Below are 14825 nucleotides of genomic sequence, written 5' to 3'. Positions count from 1 at the left end.
ACTCATAGCACACTATAAAGCCTTTTTAAATGAGCTCTAAAAAAGGTATTCATAATTAGGAATCCAAATATGTGTCTTAACATGCCACATCTTTTTAATTTACGACAGAATAGAACTTGAGCATTCCATGATAAAAATATGATATCTCCCAACTCATAAAGAGTTAATCTTTGAATCCTTTTGAGTATTGAAACAGACTAAAAAGAATATAAAATAGTGTTCAGTTCCATCCTTAAGTCATATCATTTAGTGAATATTCATTTGAGTGATATTTACGTCACAATGCAATCTTTTCAGTTGAAAATCAAGTTGAGCACTTGTCAAAATTTGTTTCTCTCAATTCTCAAAGAATTTCTTCTTGAAATCTTTTGTGTTGAAAACTAGACACAAAACCAAATCATAAAACTATAGTTTGAAATCCAAATAATATTTTTATTCAGAGAAATAAATAAGTGACATTCATATCACAAAATAAATCATTTTGTAGAATTCCAGGATGAACACTATCTAGTAAAATTTTCTTTTCTCTCTACCATCATGGAGTTTCCCTTTCAAACCAATTTTGTTTGAAATTAGACACATAATGGTAACACATATATATTCACAAGCTTTATATCACACTGTTAAGTAGGCTTGATAAATATACCTATTCATGTCTTCAATGAAGGACATACCAAATTATAGAAAATTCAGGATGACCTCTCTTTAATCCAAAATTTTTATTCCTCTCTTCCAATAGATATTTCTCTCTCAAATAAATTTTATTACAAATTAGACTCGGAATGGAAGTCTAAAAACTTAGTGTGAACCATAAAACAAGGACTTTCTTGATGAAACGTTTTTGGTTTGAAACTAGACTCAATTTTATGAGTCACAGTCCAATTTCAACTAGAAATAAAATCATATGATTGGTGAGAAAATTACGGAGCTCAATGGACAGTTCTTGACTTTTGCATGGTCAGAATTGACACCCTCCATTATTGAGTCCATAACTCTCAATTCCTATAGGATCTCCTACTGAAATTTTGCAGGTAAATCCTATAAGGTGTAGAGATTTTGGATAGAGACAATCCATTTTTTATAGGCTTGAATAAGATTAATGTTTATTAGGTTTTTCTTTGGCTTGCCTCTTCTTGTGAAATTTAACAAAGACCGTCGATCAAGGGTAACTTGTGGGGTGAGACATTTAAGTCATCCATTCCATAGATGAGCCATCAACATTATGGAAGCTGCATGGACCATTATCCCCCTTTTCTTAACCATTTTCCCATAAATAGAAATTAGATAAATTGAATCTAATTAAATTATTATGCATTCTATAATCTTTCAATAAATATTCTAAAGATATATCAAGTCAATATACACTTTCAATATTTGGTCAATATATGGTCAAAATATTCCATATCTTATTTAACTACATGTCATAACATAATATTACCAAAACATGAAATAACTAAAACTCCAAGAAAGAATCCAATGGGTGGGGCTGCCACACATGTGGCTCCACCCACTTGACACATGGTAGGCCCATGTGCACTATGGGCCCCTCCATGACATTTTATATAATTTTAAATTATAAAAAAAAGTATAAAATATTATTTGAATTTTATAATTTTGTAAAATCAATATCTTCATTTTTATAAGTCCAAAAAATATATAAATAAAATATCAAATAACTCATAAAAAGTCAAATAATAATTCTCAAATAATTTCTATCATAAAACAAACATAATTAAATTAAATTAAATTGATGGAAAATAGATCCATATTGTTAAGAAATTTAATCTGCAATCATGGGGCACTTCACCTTCAACTGTGGACTACAGACTACACTTACCTTATCGAATCGACCTAGTGTTTCCCATGAACCACAGTCTAAGCAGGAGCTCATTAGCTAGACACCAAAGTCTGGCAGATGAGCCAAGGGGTCGCAATCTTAGTCTGTGGATTACATGTCATCCCCTAGAGACAAGTCAAGGTCACCAAGACCTTATGCGACCACAACTCTATGGCGTATAAGAGTATCTCTCGCACATGCATATGCTTCAACCTAAAAGGTGGATTTCTGGCTTTTTCGAATGATCTATCGATATACATGCCGTGTGATGGTATATGGATGAGGTTTTGGCCCTTGTATCTGCAGGCCACCATCACACACAAGGGTCACACAATCCCTCGGCTCACTCATCGGGACATGTTCTCCGACCTCATCAAGAGCTAACCCATAAACTCTCATACGTTTGTTCTTCATGCTCAGGTAATATGGTTTTTTTCCAACCGATTGACCTAGATCATTTAGCACAGATCGGTATCAACAAACTATCGTTGTTTAGTATGGGCCATGAAGGACCAAACTTCCATTAAATTCTTTTTTTACTATATCATTTTATTTTATAAACACTCATAAAGCTTTTAAAAACCACATAAACCCAATATTTTTTTATTTAAAAAACCGCTTGTCACCCAAGTTTTTAAAGCTTTAGCAAGCCCTCAATCGCTTTAACAAGAAAATAAATTTGTTTCCCCCCATGCCTTAAGGCGAAGGATGATGTTTGGGCCCAAAAAACGTGTTCTAAACCTTGTAGCGTTCTCCTTGAATTTAGCAACTTCAAAAAATCATGTCCTCGTCTTCAAATGGCTGCGTGTGGATCACCATTCCGTTAATGTGATGTGATGTGTTATCTGGTGATGGAGAGGTTGCCCTATTTAGTTTAATGGATGAAACCTTCTCCCTCTTTTTGTCACCTTTCATTATATCAACGATTGATTAATGCGGTGGGGGACCAAGGACTGTGTACGAACGCAAATAAATAAATATAAAGATAAACTTTATTTTGATTCATCAACAATGTGCCCTAAAAATATTTTAAACTATGAGCTCTTTCGGTACACAAGTGTCGGTTTGAACGAAAGGCCAATGACCATAATACCCCACCGCCCTACGCCTGCATGTATAAATGGTTCAATGAATGATCTGTAATGACGTTCAATTCATTAAATTGAATGCGCCGCGCCTACAAATTGATTTATTTAATTAGAGCGAACAGATATTATCGGCCCAATTTAGGGAGGACAATGCATGTGGAGGCGCTCAATTTAGCATTCTGACCATGTTCTTTCTTTTTCCTCCCTCACCATTTCCATTCCCACCGGAGTCGCCCACTGAATCTGTACGGTCAATAATCATGCTTTTCAAAAAAAAAATTCAATCAAGGGCAATACACTGACAATTAACAAGCAAAATCAAAAAAAGAAAATAGATTTTTTTTAATTCGACAGCAGCTCCAGGTGCTAATCAACAAATTTGTTACAACTTATTTCTAATTGCAAAACAAAATCGAATCGGAAGGGTTAACCAGACATGGCCTTGAAATAGTTTAACCGTCTGATCAATAAACCGGTCGATTCAACCGTTCTAACCACACAAGTCCAAAGCGGTAAAAAAAAGTGTTAAAAAATAAAAAATATACAAAAATAAATTCTACAAAATACGAAAAGCATATAAAAATTTATTAAAATGAAACACATTCAAATGAAGCTAAAACTTACTTAAAAATAGATTTTAACAAATCAATTTTTGAATTAAAGTGAGTATTAGTGACAAAAATAACTTTTAATCTCTACCATAATATAAAAAATACTAAAAAAATGCATTACAAACCAAATTCCTTATTTTAAGAATTTATATATATTTTTTGATTTTTTTTTTAAATACCGATCGATCACCAAAACCGCCCAATACCGGTATCAACATGGAGTTGCCGATTTCCGTGTCGACCTGGGCGCTTCTGAGTCGACTCGTTGCTTTTTAAACCCCTCGTCAGAATCAGTGGTTTAAAAAATGGATCGATGCCTTGGATCGGGCACCCAAAAAACCCATCCGGATCGGTGAATCGACGATCCGGATCGGGAATCGGCGGAATCGGCCAAATTAATCTTTCAAAAAATACCAAAAAAATTATTAAAATTCATTGTAAATGTTGGTTTTTAGGAATCAAATAACAAATGGGGATATTATATTATTAACTTCCATTTTTTTTTATCAATTTACAAATCTTGATATGTTCTTTCCCTGTAAAATATATATATATAATTAGACCACTTATTCCTAGGTTGTATTAAAAAATACTTGTTGTATTAAGAAATACCAATTATGTTTTGTTGTATTAAGAAATACCTTGTATTAAGAAATCCTAGGTCTCAATGTTATATCACCATGTTCAAATCCGACGTCAAAGAAGTACGAGAAGTTTGATGGGAATAAATATCTCCTCAATACCGTAATCGTTCATGTGTTGAGAAAAAGAGACAGCGTAACCTAACACGAGCTACACGTGTAATCTCTATTTTAATGCCCTCGTCCAGTGACTCGCCGATCCGTAACGTCATAGACACGCAATTGACTATACAGAATTGTGATTTATGACATCATGTGAATGATTTACTGTTCATATACGGAGATTCTCCTCTAAAACCGAGCAAGTCTACATTTTTTAGAGGAATCGACACGGGGTCATCGATTCACATGTCGAGCCGGGCAAGTCCATATCGACTCGCCGAGTTTTAGATCACTGGTCAAAACTGAGCAGCCCGATTCATGTACATCATTTAGAATTTTTTTAAGCCAATTTGGAACACATGCAAAAGAAGATAGGCAAAATATAAAAAAAAAGTAGAATTGATTTAAAATTACATGAAAGGGTGGTTATTGTAGACTTTCTATTTTTTTTTGCAAATACCCTTCAATCCGAGGATACGATCTACGCACTGAGTTTAATTTTCCTTTTTTTAGTTTTCTTCATTGTGTCCTATGTTTTAGGATAGTTTGCGACCAGTTCGAGACCCCAATCCTTGGACTACCTAGAGCTCCGAGGTCCCCAAAACCTTGAAAGTCTGAGGATGGAGATCTCGGACCGCTCACTTAGACTCAATCCAGATAGCCGTCTGGGATCCGCATCCCTTGACCGCCCACACTGTCGTGTTCGACCACATTATAGATGGTCCGAGGATGGAGACCTTGGACCACCTATAATGTGATGTAACACTATAATCTGGGTGATCTGAGGATGGAGACCTCGGACTACCTGTAATGTGGTTCTAAGACCACAATGTAGGTGGTCCGAGAATGGGAACCTCCGGGTGGTTGCTAATTGCCCCCAAACATAGGCACAAGGAAGAAAACTAACAAAAAAGAAAAGAAGAATTAAAACCATTATGGGGATGGTATATTTGGACCGAAGGGCATATATATATATATATATATATATATATATATATATATATATATATATATATATATATATATATATATATATATATATATATATATATATATATATATAGTTATCAACCTTTCTTGTAATTTATGAGTCAATTCAACACTTTTTGTATTTTACCTATTTTTTTTGTGTATATGTAATTAGATTTTTTGTTTTTTATTTTATCTGACCAATTTTGCAACATCCTTCATAAAGTTGTAGTATTCTAATTTTATTTGCTGTGTTTTGCGTTTTCGATTTAGTGCTGGTCACCCAAAGCCAAAGGGGCGGGCAATTCAAAGAAAACCAACCTACTGGGTAGGTTACTTATGGAAATGGAGCTCACTACATTTTATCCTCTCCATATGGAAGTGACCCTAGTTTAAGCTTAGATTAAGACTCAGATAAATGTGAATTTATCTATAAAAAATGGAAATGATTCAATACAATATTCGTCGGAAGCATTAGATTAAAAGTCCTATTTGGAATTAGTGTTTTTGTTGATTTCATCAGAGTTTCGGTGATCGAAGTCATAAAACAGACATTGATTCAATTAGATCTAACTTCAAACTTGAAAACATAATTTTCGAATCTTTCAATTTTGATGAAACAAGGCTAAATTTAAAAGAAATAAGCTTCAAATCTAGTAGATTTTTCAAAAAGGACTAGATCATGTAATTTCGGGACGAGCCTAGAAAGCCTCATTCAGAAGAAAAGACGGGAAATAAAAGCATTTTCTTGGATTCAGCTGGCATTTGTGTAATCAGGAACTGCTCAAGCCATATGAATCAATCATCTCATTACCCACAATGCCAAATAAACTGCACAAAATTTTGGGGCTGTTGTGATTTGAGCTGCATTTTGTGGTTTTCATACACAAAATGCCCGATTAAAATTGAATTGAAATGATTGAACACGAGAACTGAATGACTTAATCTAATTTAAATTAATGAATCATATTCAAAGCGAGTTTTTGAAATGCACGACGGAAATCAGATTTAAATGGTTGAATATGATAAATGATCAATGTGACTAGAATTTTAATATGTTGAATCCTCTAAATGCCCTATTGGACAATTTAAATAAGAATTTTGAATGATCTAAATGCAATATTTCACTTGATTATTGCAATTTTGTTTTCTTTGTTAAATTATATAGGAATTTTTATTTGTTAAATTGTATAATAATTCTTAACTTAAATGATTTTTAGATCATTTAAATTTTGATTCTAATTTAAATTTCGAAAAAAGTCGAGTTTTCCTTACTTTTAACAGTTTTCTGCCGTAATATGACTTTGAAAATACGGAAAAAAATTTGTTTTCACCTTTCAATTATTTTGAACCTCGAAACCGACGTTAATTTGTGAAAAGAGTGATGATGTGGTGCGTTACCGGTCCTTGGTACAGTTATGAATCATATTCCCGTCATCAAAAATTGTTCGAGCCTTTATTTTACAAAAGCCAAATTTTTTGTCGCCATCAATTATCTGGGGACCACTAAACGATGGTTGATTGACGTGGTAGGGGACTCGGAACTGTATACGAAGGTAAATGAATAAATATAACAAAAAAAAAATGAAAAAAAAAAAAAAAAATATATATATATATATATAACTCCCAAAACCATATTAACTAAATTTTAAAATTATTAAGGGAAGACCGGATCATAAGCAAAAAATTGAAAAACCAAATTACAAAATTATTAAAAGAGGACCGGATCATAGCCGTATCTTTATTGGTGTGGTAAAAGTAGGAGGAAAGAATTTCACGATCCTATATAGATCCGAAAAAAGAAGCAAAACACAATGTAGCCTATGTTGCCATATCCAAAAGAAGCCATACACAATTGGTAAAAAGAAAAGAAGTAATTAAAATTAAAGATGACGAAGAATAGAAGATCAAAATTACTTATGTTGTCATATCACAATTGGTAAAAATGAAAGAAGTAATTAAAATTAAAAATGACGAAGAATAGAAGATCAAGATTGTAAGGGAGAAATAATTTAAATTAAAGATGAAGAAAAATAGAATATCAAAATTACAAGGGAAGAAAAAAATTTTGATATGAAGAAACATATTGAAAAAGATCTTCGTAATTTTATTGAAAATCATGTACAAAAAATTTAAAAAAATAAAAATTTTCATCTAATGGAGATTGTTAAGGATAATGCAAATAGTATTGGTGTAATAGGAGTTATCTCTCTCTATCTACGTAGTTATCCCTCTGTCTAGTAATGTGTAGTTTCTCTAGATATGGGTAGTTTTTTTCTCTCACTTTCATGTGCTGGGTAGTTTCTCTAGATATGGGTAGTTTTTTTCTCTCTCTATCATGTGTTGGGTAGTTATCCCTCTTTCTAGGTAATGGGTAGTTATGCAGTTTCATTGTACAAGCCTATATATATATGGGCTCTATGAATGAGATAGGGGCAACCTGTGGAAGAAACTTGTGTAATAGAACTCTATGTCTATCTCTCCAAGTGTACCTGTTTTGTCTCCATAAATGCGTTCTTTCAATCTTGAGAGCGTAATGCTTTCTATTAACATAACATCCATAAAAACTAATAGTTGTATATAGCCTTATCCCCATAAATGCGTTCTTTCAATTTTGAGAGCGTAATGCTTTCTATTAACTTAACATCCATTAAAATTATTAGTGGTATATAGCTTTATCCCCTGAATGTCAATATGGTCATCAAAACTAGGTGAATCTTCGAAAAATATAAAAATAATAGTTTACATTAAAAAAAATTGATCAAAATATCTCCGTAATATTACGGGGATATTTTGATCAATTTTGTGTCTTACAGATTATTTTTTTATATTTTTGTTAAGTATTACTTGATGAGAAGAACACACACCTAGAAAAAAATTAAAATTCACACACTAATGAACATTCGTGATAATCAGATCGGCCCAGATTCAATTTGGGCCGTTGGGCCTATTATTTCTTTTGAGTCCACTTGCTCACAACATCATTTTCCATATATATATGAAAAACACTACGCAATGCCTATAGGTGAAACTAAATAGTGATTTTTCCTACCTCCATCACCATCCAAAGTTCATCGTGGGGTCACAATTGCCCGGTAGTATTTCATTTTTTATTTTTTTCTACAAATCGAAATGACCTGAAATTTGGAGCGTGTATTCAATCAAAATAGGGGAATCTTTGAAATGATAAAAATAATATTTTACATGAAAAACATCGACCAAATTACCCCTGAAAAGTTTCGGTGGTATTTTAGTCAATTATTTTTTACGGATAATTTTTTTTATATTTTTATTAGATGCGCCTCAGTAAGATGTACATACCGTACAAATTTCCATTATTCCGATTTTTTAAAAAAAATGAAAAATAAAATACTATCGGACAATCGAGACCGCGTGATGAAATTTAGACGGTGATGAGGGTAGGCGAAATCACTATTCATTTTTTCTTATAGGCGTTGGAAAGACTTTTCTTCTATATATATATATATATATATATATATATATATATATATATATATTGAATTTATGAAATGCTCGATATGACCTAATTTAAATTACATTTAAGAGTTATTTAGATATGATATTTCAATTGATTTTAATGATTTCCTTCTTATTGTTAGATTTTATTTATTTATTTTTAAAAGGGTTTTTGAACCATTAAATTTTTATTGGAATTTTTAGTTTCAAAATTTGGAGATTTAAACTTTTTTTTGTTTTCTTTAGCAATACGTCGTTTCAAAATTATTTTCTTTTTCCTTTTATTTCTCCATTATTTTCAGCCTACCATAAATAATCCCAGCCGGATCAGAACGAAGGAGTACCACCCGGATCACCGAGTCTGCAATCCACAAAAAAGGCGGGGTAAAAGGCCATTTATTGTCCAATCCTTCGTATAATGATCGACTTTTTGTTTCCTTCACCACCAAATCGTGTTGTGAATTCCCCCGGCACAGAACAATTCAAGTTATGACACCTCAAAATGGTCGTCCACCGAGTGGTCCATAGGGTCGTACTCCATGCATGTGATGGACGTGGTCAAAATGGACCTCCACCGAGTGGTCCACAGGGTCGTACTCCATGCATGTGACGGACGTGGTTTAGGACACATGCTTACAAGACGCTCAACTATCTTTTGCCCACCATCCGCCCTCCCTGTTGCTTTTTACTCTACATGAAGGCATGCGTGCTGCATTCGAGAAGCAAAACGGGGGGAAGAATAAGAAGAAGAAATGGCCTCCTCTCGTCCTCCTCTTTATTTCCTCGTTTTTGTTGTCTTGGTGGCAGCAGTAGGTGATCGATGGCTGGGCGTCTGCGCCCTCTCACCACCATGCCCACCAGATTCAGTCTGTGCTCAGTGCCCAGATGACGCATGCTGTAGCAAAGGGGGGGACTGTGGGGTCGGACCACATCCCTCTCCACCACGCCCTCGCTCTCTACCACCACTCCGTCGCTCTCCGCAACCACCCCCTCCCTCTCCACCACCCCCTCGCTCTCCACCACCACCCCGTAGCTCTCCACCACCCCCTCGCTCTCCACCACCTCCCTCTCCACCACCCCCTCGCTCTCCACCCCCCCCTCGCTCTCCACCACCTCCCTCTCCACCACCCCCTCGCTCTCCACCCCCGCCTCGCTCTCCACCACCTCCCTCTCCACCACCCCCTCGCTCTCCACCACCGCCCTCACCACCACCCCCACAGCCCTCACCACCACCCCCTCTCTCTCCACCACCCCCACCCCCGCCCTCGCCCTCTCCACCACCCCCTAGCTCTCCCCCACCCCCTCGCTCTCCACCACCGCCCTCACCACCACCCCCTCGCTCTCCACCACCCCCACCCCCGCCCTCGCCCTCTCCACCACCCCCTCGCTCTCCACCACCCCCACCCCCGCCCTCTCCCTCTCCACCACCCCCTAGCTCTCCCCCACCCCCTCGCTCTCCACCACCGCCCTCACCACCACCCCCTCGCTCTCCACCACCCCCACCCCCGCCCTCGCCCTCTCCACCACCCCCTAGCTCTCCCCCACCCCCTCGCTCTCCACCACCGCCCTCACCACCACCCCCTCGCTCTCCACCACCCCCACCCCCGCCCTCGCCCTCTCCACCACCCCCTAGCTCTCCCCCACCCCCTCGCTCTCCACCACCGCCCTCACCACCACCCCCTCGCTCTCCACCACCCCCACCCCCGCCCTCGCCCTCTCCACCACCCCCTCGCTCTCCACCACCCCCACCCCCGCCCTCGCCCTCACCAGCACCACCATCGCCCCTACCGCCCCCAACGCCCCCCCCCTTCGAAACTCTAATTACTCCTGATCTGTTTAAAGGCATACTCCCGCATAAGGATAGTGAACTTTGCCCCGCACGTGGCTTCTATACATACGAGGCTTTCCTCACTGCTGCGAAGGTGTTTCCTGCCTTTGGGAACACTGGCAACGAAACAATCCGGAGGAGAGAGATCGCTGCTTTTCTCGCTCAGACCTCCCATGAGACCGAACGTATAAACATGCTTCCTATGTTTCTCTCTATTTTTGCTGTGAAAGTTGGGTTGTTTCCTGTTCTGACTAAGACATCTTCTTGGTGTGTACAGCCCAAGATGTGCCTCCTGTAGACCCTTACGCTTGGGGATACTGTATTGCCAATCAGACTCAACCTCCCCCTCATTGCCACTACTGTAAGGAATGTAGTGAAGAGTGGACTTGCTTTCCTGACAAGAAATACTACGGCCGTGGACCCATCCAACTCAAATAGTAAAATTCTATCTCTATATATATATCTTAGCATAGAAAAAAGTTTCCGTGACCCTTAATAGTTGCATATCCATATAAACTTTGAGCTCAATCAGAATTTTAAAAAATATTAAAATAAAATTCAGAAGTCAGAAAAACCCTCCACCATCCAATCATGCTCGGATGATATCCACCAGAATCAATTTAGCAATTTTGTGGCCACCTAAGATTACTCCTTTTGATATAGAAAAGTGTTATACACGTCGGGTGACGTATTTCTACATTTGCGTCCTCTGAGGCATGCACCATCCATCCATAGATGGATATGAATGGTAGTCACTTGGAAAAAGAAAAAAAAACAAGAAAAATGATATCAATAGTCTAAATATGTCTTTCAAAAATGTCATTTTTAGTTTTTCTCTTTATAACATATTAATTACCAGATTATACATTATTTTGAAATTAGTGCCTAAATCCATTTCAAAAGTGAATTATTAAGATGGTGCATTACTACATTCGAGTCTGGGGATTCATAAAAACTTTTTCCTTTTGAGTCCAATAAATATATATATATATATAAAAGCTCCACTCAAACACAATCTATTGTCTGAACGGTTAATTTTGAGGAACACTATGTCCAGTATTACAATAGCTGAATCTTCTTCTTTTTGGAATTGTTCACAGCGAAAATAAAAAATATTGGAAAATATTAAGACCGAAAATAGTGGCCCTGACTAACTTTTGTGCATGATAATGTGTTTACAACGGATTGTTAGAACATCGCATATATGATATATGATTTCTTTTATCAGTCATTTGCTCCAATGCATTCAAATATAAATATATATTATTGAAATATATTTTTATTTATAAATAAGGTGTATCAAATTACCTATAAGAGGTATCTCTTTATTTAATTTCCAACTATCCATATACAAATATATGATCTGAGTTGGATTTAGTTGCAAAACGATAGAATGTTAGATAGGCCGTCTTGACAAATTTGTCTGTTTATAGTTATTTAATTGCACGTCGTGGTGCAGCAACTGTAACTATGGTCCGGCGGGGAAAGCATTAGGATTTAAAGGCTTGGAAGACCCAGACATTGTTGCCAAAGATTGTATAATTTCTTTCAAGACCGCATTCTGGTTTTGGATGAATGCACAACCACCGATACCCTCGCCACACGCTGTGATCACCGATCAGTGGGAGCCCTCAGAAGACGACATCCAGGCGGGTCGGGTCCCTGGCTATGGTGTCATCACGAATATCATCAATGGCGGCTCGGAATGTAACCATATTGATTTACGTTCGGATTCTAGAATTGCATACTACGGACGCGCTTGTGCTTTCATGCGTGTAGATCCCGGTTACAACCGAGATTGCAAAACGCAAGAACCCTTTCTTCCCGCCAAAACCACACGTGACAGCTACAACGAGAGGCGCTTTATAATTTAGATGACGGACCGCACCCGTTTATGGTCGGTCCTGTGTTTCAAATGAAAAACTAGGAGCATGGAAATAAAGCCTTTTTATCGGCTCTTATTATTTGAATATATGTAAATTTCTAGTACCAAAACAGGCATGGTGGTTTTAGTAAATTGATAATGGATATACTATAAATTTTGGTGTTGTAGTTTTGAGCTGTTCTATAAATTACATTGATCTTTGTCATTGATAATGATATTTTAAATTTTCATTGCATGAAGTTCTTCATTAATCTCAATAGGATATATGTTTAACTAGATATATCAAAGTCCAAATAATTTTCCGACGAATACTAGAGTAAGAAGATAAAATTGCGGTAATCCCCTCTAATATCCCCAAGGCAAAAATTGTCACCAAACTTCTAATTAATCGTCACAAGAACGATTAGATCTTCATCTCAAGGGAAATTATTCATGATTTTGCTAAAATGGACACTTAGCAAACAACCCTTCACTTGATATTTTCGAACTTCCCAAAATCCTTTATCTACCCTAATGTACCACGGAGATTCTTTTTGTGGACTTCTCTTTATGATAAAAGAAAAGAAAATAAAGCACCACCAAGGACTCACTTTATTCTGGGATTTTTTAATAAATGGGAGAGAGGGTACATGTGGATGTTTTATTTATTAAAAAAAGAAAAGAAAATAGAGCACACCAAGGACTACTTTTTTCCTCTCTCAAGGGGAGAGAAAGAATTAGCAATAGATGAGAGAGGCAAAACCGTTTTGCAAGTTCTTGTACGAAATATCAAAGAGAGAGCCTTCTCTATTTCTTTTCCTTTTTTATATAAAGAGAGAGAAGAGACGGGACACAGATGAGATGACAATACCACCTTATCGGATCCCTTCTATGTGGGTGATTTCTACGAAGAAGTGATGAGCAAGAATTCTGTTAGGATTCCTGGGAGCAAATTAATAGGCAAAATCACAAGAAAATAGATTATTATTTAGATTTTGAGTTATGCTCCGGGTGCTAATCCTCAAATATGTTACAATTTATTTCGAATTGCAAAACAAAGCAAGAGGAAAATGCCCCTATGCTATAACTACCGTCTTCCTCTTGAAAGGAGCCTTGGCTCTCACTTCTATTTTTATCGAAGCTTAATTTCTGAGATTTTCTCTCAATATCTCTCTTCAAAAAGAGGCTTGTCACTCTAGTTTTTTAAGCTTTAGGAGCCTTCAAGCCAAGGTTCTCTCGAGGGAGTGACATAGCTCTAACAAGAAAATAAATTTGTTTCCCCCACGCCTTAAGGCGAAGGACGATGGTTATATATGTCCTTTGGCGAACTCCATAACTAAATATCCAATGCTGAACTGCCAACGCAAGTCCATCGGATGTTTGGTATTTTTTCCTAAGAAAGGGTAATCTTGTGCGTCAAAGTTATGTAATTTGGTGTTTGTTTGCTTGTGTCCAGTTTTATTAATGACAGGGTACGGTATTTAGCTTCGGAATGTTTCAGCTCAGATCTCCGGTAAAATAATCTTCATATTATTGATCCGTACAATTATGAATTTTGTTCCCTCACCAAAAACGCCAATAACCGTACAATTATGAATTTAAAAACGCCAAATGTTTCCCCTGTGTCCGCGACAAAATCATTTACTCGCCTCCAAATGGGGTTCGAGGCCTTGATGTGTGCGGCTTTTTTAGTTTAATGGATGGAACCGGTGGTTTAAAAACATATTAGTGCTTCGGATCGGACACTTTAAAAATCTATAAGAATTGGTGAATCAACGATTCGGATCGAGAATCGACTGAATCGGTAACATTAAGCTTTAAAATTTTTTTATAAAAAGTATTAAAATTCGTTATAAATATTATCTTTTAGGAATCCAATAAGAAATGAGGGTACTACATTATTAACTTTTATTTTTTTCATCAATTTGTGAATATTGAGATGCTCTTTCCCTGTATAAACTTATGTTAACCATTAAATTTGCATCACATAAAAGAAAAATCATAGAATTACTATGTCTAAGATATATAATTATACATGGACAATAATAAAGAGAAGACTAAATCAATGAAAGAATGGCCATTAAAATATCGTTTTGGAGAGAAACCCTAATTCGTTAAAAAAACCCAAATTATTGCAGCATAACTAACTATAATTCAAAATTATTACAACCTAACTAATTATAATATTATATACTAAAATTATAATTATTAGTTTATAGTTTATAATTATTTTATTAGACAAATAATAACAAATTAAAAATATTTTATAATATTATCTAATTTAAAATGTATTATTGACAACTGTAAGAAAAATAGTACATTACATGATTATAACATAAAAATGAATAAATAAAGTAAAAGATTTGGTTATCAATGTTAAAATTAATAAAATGCATACAAATTTTGGA

General features: G+C 36.1%; 1 protein-coding gene across 1 annotated transcript; it reads left to right on the top strand.

The window, feature by feature from the left end:
• The first annotated feature begins 9344 nt into the window (after nt 1-9344).
• LOC18424332 (uncharacterized) lies at nt 9345-12605 on the top strand. Its single transcript, XM_020676617.2, has 3 exons — nt 9345-10738; nt 10831-10990; nt 12013-12605. The coding sequence occupies exons 1-3, from the start codon at nt 9478-9480 to the stop codon at nt 12425-12427; spliced, it is 1836 nt and encodes a 611-aa protein (XP_020532276.2). The 5' UTR covers nt 9345-9477; the 3' UTR covers nt 12428-12605.
• Nucleotides 12606-14825: the final 2220 nt, after the last annotated feature.

The sequence above is a fragment of the Amborella trichopoda genome, chromosome 9 (genome assembly GCF_054954075.1).
Source record: "Amborella trichopoda isolate Santa Cruz 75 chromosome 9, AtrichopodaSantaCruz75HAP2 v2.0, whole genome shotgun sequence".
NCBI classification, from domain to species: domain Eukaryota; kingdom Viridiplantae; phylum Streptophyta; class Magnoliopsida; order Amborellales; family Amborellaceae; genus Amborella; species Amborella trichopoda.
Note: the sequence above shows the minus strand (reverse complement) of the source record. Positions and strands in the feature narration are given on the sequence as shown.

Excerpts from the sequence above, each read along its gene's own strand:
- LOC18424332 (XM_020676617.2), top strand. The coding sequence starts at position 9,478 with ATGGCCTCCTCTCGTCCTCCTCTTTATTTCCTCGTTTTTGTTGTCTTG. Across the intron at positions 10,739-10,830 it reads GACCTCCCATGAGACCGAAC|CCCAAGATGTGCCTCCTGTA; the intron begins GTATAAACATGC and ends TGGTGTGTACAG. Across the intron at positions 10,991-12,012 it reads GGACCCATCCAACTCAAATA|CAACTGTAACTATGGTCCGG; the intron begins GTAAAATTCTAT and ends GTCGTGGTGCAG.